Here is a 9,202-nt window from a genome sequence, read left to right as displayed (position 1 = left end):
ATGGCCGCAATCAATGATGAAAACTCTCCTCAATCACGTCAATTCTTCTTAGATGGTCCTGGTGGAACAGGGAAAACATTTCTCTACAATACTCTAATCAACGTTCTTCAGGGTGAAGGAAAAAAGATCATTGCTGTCGCTTCAACTGGAATCGCTTCAACACTGTTGATTGATGGAGCCACTTATCATTCTCAGTTTAAAATTTATCCGCCCATCACAGAAACAACCAGATCGAAAATAGAAGAACACCACTTCTCGGCGAAATTGATAAGGGATGCCGCACTTATCATCGAGGACGGAGCTACTGTTATGACCAACCACGCTCTCAATGCGATTAAGCACGTCACTGAAAAAGTGACTAAGAATAACAAGCCTTATGGAAATAAAGTCCTTCTCCTCGGGGGAGACTTTAGACAATGTTTGCCAGTAGTCAAACATGGAAATCGAGTTAAGGTAGTCGAAGCTACCATTAAATACTGCGAGAGTTGGTCCACCTTTCTTCACCTTCGGTTAACAGAAAACATGCGCACCACGGCGGGAAGTCAAGAGTACGCAAATTGGCTGATTGAACTGGGAAATAAGACGTTACCAACAACAACAAATTTGAGTTCAGATGTCGTTGAAATCCCTCCTGACTTCCTGATTACCGAAGAATATGCAAAGTCTTTGAATATCACCGGAGACCAAGATCCAAGAATCAATGCTTTAATTCATCACGTGTTCGGTGATCCAAAGCATGTATTGGATCAAGATATCTCTGAAAAAGTTAATTCCCATGCGATATTATGCCCCAAGAATGATGAATGTTTGAAGATAAACAATGCAATAATCTAAAACATGCCTGGTGAGCAGTGTGTTTATAAGAGCATAGACACAATCACAGGTGATGAGGAAGAAGTTGCTAATTTCCCAACAGAATTCCTCAACACGCTGAAAATATCTGGAATTCCACCTCATACGTTAAAACTCAAAGTTGGTGCCATAATAATGCTTCTGAAAAATATAGACTCAAGACGAGGACTATGCAACGGAACAAGATTAGTCATCAAACAGCTCCATCAAAACGTTATCGTTGCAGCAATTTCTTCTGGAAAAAATAAAGGACTTTGTGTGTTCATTCCAAGAATGAACATGTCCCCAACAGATTCAGATCTGCCGTTCACCTTAAATAGACTGCAATTCCCAGTGCTTCTCGCCTTTGCCGTAACCATAAACAAATCACAAGGTCAGACGTTCGATCGGGTTGGCATTCTTCTTCAAGAACCTGTTTTCAGCCATGGACAATTGTACGTCGCCTTTTCCAGAGCGACTTCAAGAGAAGGAGTCAAAGTCGTTTGCATAGAAGGTGCAAAACAAGGCAAAATGCTCAACAAATCTACAACAGTACAAGACCGGGAAAAGTTTTTCACACATAATATTGTGTATAAAGAAGTTCTTTCATCAACTTAAAGAAATCACTGCCCAAGTGAAAGGAAAAACGGAGAAAAAAGAGGAACTAACTTCCGTCTCGGTCTACGGACCAATAAGGAGCACGGTCATGGCCTTAGGGGCAGTTCCCAAGTGCGCTAAACTGTGAAATAATAAGTTTCGTACAGCAAAGGTTGCTCAAAAAATAGGTTAGGTTACGTTAGGATAGGTTACCATGCAGTAATTAGCGCGCATTTTCCTATCTTAGTATGGGAATATTTTCAGTATAATATCATCTATCATTTTGGTTCTTTACATTCGAAACTGACTTTCACTTACATTTATTTGCTTTAAAAAAAGTGAAAACAATGATTCAAACTTTGCTAGACCCAAGTTCCCCGGTTTCGACCGGGCTGAAGTTACTAGTTAACTTAAATACAAGAAAGCGTTGTTAACTGTACTGATTATCTCTTACCGGTTTCCTCGTTCCTAATTGCAACCAAACCTGGGGGACACGCACATGCCAGCAAAAAATCTGATGTGGCAAGAACGGCCCTGCGTAAAACTACGTCCGGATTCACCCTACTACTGCAGCTAGTACTGCTACTCGATGCTTCGGAAGCGGGAAATGGGGAAATGTCTGGGATCATAGTATACATAACTGTTTAAGAGGTTAAATACAACGTTCAATAAAATTCTAAAATGTCTAATAAGTATTAAAAATTACTCTTATTCTGACGTTCTCCTCGACAAACATTGAGGAAAAAAAATTTTGGTTCCCCCAACAGCCCGGGGAATTTTATGCCAGAAAATTCTGAACAGAAATCTTCATGTGTTTTTCGCGGCAATCAGCAGTTAAAAATTTCCCCGAGTCTTCATGTGACATTAAACCAATGAACAAGTAATCAAATAGATTCCAGTCAATGACCTGGAGACGGTTGATCTTTTTGGTTGCTTGGTCATAGGTGAGGTCTTCTTGTAATTCAACTGTGGCACCTAAACTTGTGAATGTGTACTCCAGTGATTTAACATCTTTCTCAGATCCTTTTTCAATTTCTAACTAAAGTGTCCTGTAACTAGTTTTACATGTTACGCAATGCAAATATTTAAAACAATACCGTGTTGCTTGACTTTTTAATGGATTTGAAGTTGCAAAAGTTAAGAAGAAGGCAACGTCGACGGCGCGATACTCGACCAGCAATACTTTTCCAATCTTAACGCCCCATAATAACGATACTAAACCCTAAAACAAACTCATATTGTAAGTTCAAAAAATATATTTTGCCATCTTATTAATCAGTTTTCAAGGTATTTGTTAGGGTCGTAACAATAAAGGAAGAAAGCAAAGAAGAATATGCTGCTACTACACCTTTCTTACTATTTCATATGGCAGCATTGCTTCTTTGTTCATTATAAGGAAATAGAATAACGTACATCAGTCTTATAGATAATATATATTTACTACCCACATTTATTGGAGAAACTTCCAAATCAACCGGACTTATACTGCCACTAATATTTCCACTTGATTGAGCTTGTAACATTACCATATTTTCGATATCTAAATAGACACGACGTTCAGCTATCTATCGTGAAATCGCATTCATTGTCCTTTTAAAGCTCCCGGTAAGACACTTTCACTTACAAAATTGTTATCATCGTTACTCCGCTGACGAGCCAAATTTTTTAACTAAATCCACTGTCGTAAAAGAAACCTTACAATCTAGAACTAGTGCAAAGTCACTTAACTAGCATAGATCATGAAAATAATAAATTTTGTATTGTGCCCAGGCAGCAGACGATTCCAATTTATATGTTCAGGGATGCTTTCGGAATACAGATCATAGTTGTCTCACTTGTTGCGGGAAGTGAATCAGCTGATTATATGCCACCATACCTTTAGTTGAATGTGTGCAAGGTATTTTTAACACGTTTTCAAATTTGCCTGTAGGTAGCAAATCTATAGATTTCTATTGTTATGTAAAAGTGCATTTTCTCCTAAATTTTGGTTTGTCCTGACCAAAATAATCCGTTGACCCATGTAAATATGTTTGATGGTTTACAAAAATGTATGTAGTTGTTTATCGATAAGCATTTGTTGAGAAGCTATATCTGAAAAAAAATTGTAACAATCCCATTGGTTGCATTTAAATGTGACCATATATTATATTCTTTTATGTTATGTATATTATGTTCTTTTCTCAGTTTGACCCTTCTTCTCCCGATACTTCCTATGAAATCTCTTCCGCCCTTTCCTTTGACTTTCTTGCCCTCTGTAATTCTAAGTAGTAACTTCTTTTCTTCTAGAATGTTTCTCTCGTTTTCTTCTGTGCCATTTTTTGTATAAAAGGCCGCGCTGTCTGTCAATCGAGCGAATCCTTTTACAACCGTTGAGCTGAATATACGGCACATTCAAAGCTATGCAGTCGAAGTTTTAAAAAAGTCATTCACTATGGAGAAGTAAGTAAGTTCTTACATTTGGTTTCAGAAGTGGGATTCGAACCCCGTTGTTTTATCTTTACCTTTCCTCCCTCTCGATCTTACGTCCAGTATGTAAGTTGTGTGTGTGTGTGTGTTTATTAGTATTTTGTGACGTCATAACGCATTCAACTTGACCCGAAAAGAAAACTGGCTTCTGTGCACCCCGTGTGTGTCTTTTGTTTCGTTGGTGCACCTGACGCGCTTCTATGAGGGTCGATCTCTGACTTCTTCACTTTGGTCGAATGGGATTTACACAAACACAAGGTTTGATAAAAATTAGACACCAACGTTTTTGGCTCTAGTTGATTGACCGAGTTTCTGGTATGATTACGTGATTCGGTCCAGGTTGTTGTGCGTGTCGGGAATTGTTTGGCTTTGAATTGAATCGGTTGAGTGTGTTTTGAGCTGGATTTAACATCAAATAGGGTCGGCGCTGACAATGATGGGGGTGGAAATAAAGAACTTCCGACGGGGACTATTGGGCTGATAGTTCGAACGGACCAACTCTTTTTTTTTCCTTTTGAACTAGTGTTATCATTTTTTTAATTTTATAATCATGAATAGTAATCCAGATAGCGGGATAGAGAATACTAGAGGAGAATCAGCAACAAAGATGTGTCCAATAGGTTGGATGCGCTCTTTTCGGGAGAAAATTTTATCTAACCGTCTTGTTTCCAAGTCATGGTCTCTCCCTTTCCAATCCCAGCAAACATTAAGAAGACAATTAAATAGTGAAGAACCGCTAACTCCCGAACCAGCCAATCAACAAGTTAATAGCTCAGCTGACCAAATTCGCTCAGATCAACTTGACCCAAGAAGCTACGAGGAAATAAGGAACAATTGGGCAGAGCAATTCAACCACCTTCGTCAAACAGAAGAGCCGGAATTAGTAGTTTTACAAAACGATTCAGATAATCATTCAAATATTCCAGAACCTTTAATAGGAGACAACACTATAGATGTCCTCTCCTTTAATCAACTCCTTGAGCAAGCTCGTGCTATTTTAGATTCGAGTGAAACTCCGAAAACTAATACAAATTTAAGAGAAGATCCAACAAATCTTGTCGATATTGATCTTTCCAACGAGGGAATAGACCGTTCATACTTCTGCACACAATTCTTGCATACCAGGATAACTGAGGTTCCTGTTGACGATTTAATTTTTGAGTTACAATACTTACGTAAATTGAATCAAAGGACAGATATATCAAATACCGAAATTGAATCTGCGTTGAGAGCTTTGCTTTTAACGGAACCCACTATAATAACGCCTTTGAACTTTTTCACATTGTCAATTGAAAACCAACTACGAACCTCCTACTGAATCGGAATACGAATCTGTTGTTTCAGAAAGGGAAGAACTTATTGAGCAAAGTTCCAACCTATTGCCTTTCCCAGATCAAGAAACTGAGTTAATTCCAGATGATCGTTTGGTAACCATACCAGTTTCAAGTCAAGCTGATTTAGTTATTTCCACTACTAGTGCTCCAATTACTCCTTCCAATCCTAATCCTACTCTACCTTCAGCTATAGAAAAAACGAGTACGAATACTCCATCCCCTTTTACATCTACTCCGATTAGTCATCAACCACAGCTACCCAGTCGAAGGGTCAATTTTTCCCCATTTGGATCAACCGCTCAGGGTGGGAACTCACCAACTGCTGGAATGTCGACAGGAGGAAAGAAACCGGATATTCCCGTCATCATTTACGCCGGAGAATTGAGTAGATTGTTAGAGTCAGGAATGTCCTATGAAGATGCTTCGGTAGCAGCGGATCAGATAGTGAAACACGTTATGGATAGTAGGAAATGTTCTCCGATATCTATTCCAGGAGCTATTCCCAAAGTATTTCCCAAACAAATTAATCAGCCAACACCACTTGGACAAACTCCTGTCCGAACGCTATGTACTTCATTTGTTCCTTTTTCTGCCCACCTAACGGGGCAAAGCGAGCAAGTTACCTCTGCACAAAGCAGATCTAAGTAGATTCCGATTCCACATAAACCCACTCCGAGACAGGGGTTGAATACTACGTTTCCTCTCCCCATAACTACTCCGCAGTCAATCGGGGCAATTCACAAAACTAGATTTGACGAGACTTCAAATTTGGACAAGAATAGGAAATTATTGCAGGGCCAGGCAATGAATTTATTTAGTAATGTGGGAATATTCATCGATCTAGATCGTTCCGGTCGCTTTGATGAATGGCTAGCTCACCTCGAATCGGTACTCATTTTAGGCGATTTTGAGGAATCTCGAAAGATTGCGCTATTACGATCGAAATTGTACGGCGAGGCAGCCGACGAATTCGACAATTTTAAAATAGAAAATCCAATCAGAGCACAGGATTACAATAAAATAAAAGAACGTCTCCACAAACTCTTTCATTCGACGGAGACTAGGTCGAAACAGAGTGTAGAATTCCATAATATGCAGAGGGAATCCGAAGAGAATATGCCACGCTATGCGAATCGCATACGAAAAGCGTTTAACCTTGCATATCCAATGACAGGCATAATAGATAAAGCGACGTCCCATTCAAGAGAGCAAATCATGATGGATAGATTCTTGGAAGGTCTTTCGTTTGATGTACAACCCCGTCTAAAGTACAAAGAATTTTCATCTTTTGAAAAATTGATAGCAAAAGCAGAGATGACTGCAATGGCGGTGGAAGAATCACAAGTCAGAAATAGACTAAATGCTTTTCAAAGTAGAAACGTTGCGCCAAATAAAGAATTCGATAGGATAACAGAAGCGTTGGAGCGCCTTAACACAAAAGTAGAGTCAAATACGCATCAGAACGATTTGGAAAAACGTATCGAGAAAATGCAACGACAATTAACAGCACAAAAAAGTGTAAGCTTCTTACAAAATATTCCACAGATATACAGACCGCCCAAACAAGCTGCAAATCTTAAGTTTTGTGATTTTCATAACAGTTGGGGAAATCATGAAACTAGTAGGTATAAGACTAAGGGATTTCAAGTAGATCGAACGTGTTACCGTTGCCAAAAGACTGGCCATTTAGCAACATATTGCTTCGAAATATAAAATGGAAAACCCTTTCCTCCACCGGGATATGACGAGAATGGAGTCAGGTAAGGCTCGACTGAGCGAAGGGAAAACTAGGTGCCGCCGACAGTACCGTAGGGCCAATCGGTGGAACGAATATTAAGTCCCGACATTATATAAACAGTTTAGCAGCAAAATCAACATTACCTAGAATTAAAATTGAAATAGGGAATTGCATTGTAGATGCTTTATTTGACACTGGAGCCGAAAGAAGCGTAATAAGTAAACAATTTTACAATAAACTAAAGGAGAGTAATGAAGTTATTCAATTTTCAAGAGAGGTAGACGTCGATCTTTTCAGCATAAATGACAAGCGCCTCTTCACGGAAGGCAAAATCACAGTTAACTTTGTTGTGGCAGAAGAAACGCCGCACCAATTACTTAAGCAGAAATTTATTATCGTGAGTAGTATTGTTGAAAATTGCGTCTTAGGGCGTGATGCTCTTTTCAAACATCATTTCATGTACAATGGAAGGAAACAAACTATTTATCGAGTTCCGGAAACTGAGCACTTCCAGGAAAAAGAAACCCCTTTTGTGATTGCACGCTCATTGAGATTTCCCCGATATTCTACGTGTGTACTAGAAAGCGGGAAGGAGGAAGAGCAGGATCCTCAAATTTCTTGTCATTTCGTTAAATGCAGTAACATACCAACCGGGTTTGACCTGGAACCTTTTATTTTCCTAGCACCGCAAGTTGTTCGTTCCGTGTGCTGGCTATAAATAGAACAAATACAACCATATTTCTACCTCGCCTTACCGTTTTGGGAACCCTTAATCTTCAAGAAACAAAAAAAAACAAACCCTCTCGCTTCGTTTCACGCATCCTCGATTCCAATTGATATGGAAGCCATTGAAGCAGTCCTCCCTGACATTGATGAGGTTACTAAAGAGAAAGTACGAAGCTTAATAATTAGCAATTATAGAAATTTTGATTGCTACATCCCCATCTTTCTGTTGACTCAACACTTTTGAAAGAACCATTCATTCACCTCTCAAAACCACCCCAGATGAAACCTGACGTCTTCTTTTCATAATTCCGCCTTAGAAAAAATTCCGCCTTTCGTAAAAAAGGAAAGAGAAACTGGCAAAGCGAGAGACAGAACGAAAAGACACAACCACATTGGAAAACGAGGATGCCCAAAATGACAATCCAAGCAGCATTAATGGTCCAAAGGAGTTTCAACCTACCAACTTAACAATCGGAAATACCGACTTAACAAAGATAAAGAAAAATCAAGCATCACCAATCCTGTAAAAAAATTTGCAGTTCAAGTATGCAAAAAAATTTCCGGTCTTACAGCAAATTCCCGTAATTCTTAAAAATCCAAGACGGTGATGACATTTCCACTTCAAGTACTCCGTTAAAACGCTCTACTTTAAAAACTACAAAAAGTGACACGTTTCAGCCACAAAAACAAAAAACATTCGTCTTGCAGCCTAGAGACTAAAGTAGAAGTGATGACGATAGCAATGCAACCAAACAAATTCCTCCTAATAGTAGTAACCCTCAAAAACGTGGAAGAAGAAAACGTAGTCCAAAAAAACAAATCGGAAATTCTTCTTATCAGCAACTAGCAAAAACGCAAGAAACATCTAAGAAATAAAAAAAAAACATTCGATGATTTCATGCGCCTGTCTCGTTTTTCATCATATTCCTCCCAAATTGATTCTGATCCTTACAAAAAGGAGAATAAAACCCCAAAACATAAAAAAATCTCCTTTAAACTATTTTGAATCTGGGAAAAATCAAACAAAAAAATACAGAGAAAATCTACGTCATATGGAGGAAACAACTTTCACAGACAATGACAGTTTACAATCACAGCCTCAACCCTCATACAGTTCCAAAAATGTGCCAGAAATTGCCAACGAATGGAACACGACCACCAGTTCATCCGAGGGATAATCACCCTCCAAGATATCTTACGGGAAAAGTGTATTCAAATCTTTCAAAATGCTGAAAAGAGTATTTTAGGACACCAAAACACTTGTCACCCAAACAACTCCAGATGAACAATCAATACTTAACAATGACATGGTAACTCCTATTCCTTATTCTCATTACACATTTATGTCATATTCGGTCGCAAACTACGGAAATTAAAATGTTAAAATCAGACTTCACAATGTCAAACTACCCTGCATATACTTAATTTTTAAAAATTTACAGTTCGAACTCCAGCTTTCCAACAGCAAAAGACCTTCGATTCAAACGAACAAGGACCCATAAAATCGAAC

At 38.7% G+C, this 9,202-nt stretch overlaps 1 protein-coding gene across 1 annotated transcript; it reads left to right on the top strand.

Annotated features, from left to right (window-relative positions):
* LOC124200541 (ATP-dependent DNA helicase pif1-like) lies at positions 1-834 on the top strand. The gene has a single exon (XM_046596811.1). The coding sequence runs from the start codon at positions 1-3 to the stop codon at positions 832-834; it is 834 nt and encodes a 277-aa protein (XP_046452767.1).
* The last annotated feature ends 8,368 nt before the right edge of the window (positions 835-9,202 follow it).

Source organism: Daphnia pulex, chromosome 8 (assembly GCF_021134715.1).
Source record: "Daphnia pulex isolate KAP4 chromosome 8, ASM2113471v1".
NCBI classification, from domain to species: Eukaryota; Metazoa; Arthropoda; class Branchiopoda; order Diplostraca; family Daphniidae; genus Daphnia; species Daphnia pulex.
This window is presented reverse-complemented; position numbering and strand designations above follow the sequence as displayed.

Bases quoted from the DNA above. Each gene is read 5' to 3' on its own strand.
- LOC124200541 (XM_046596811.1), top strand. From the start codon at position 1: ATGGCCGCAATCAATGATGAAAACTCTCCTCAATCACGTCAATTCTTC.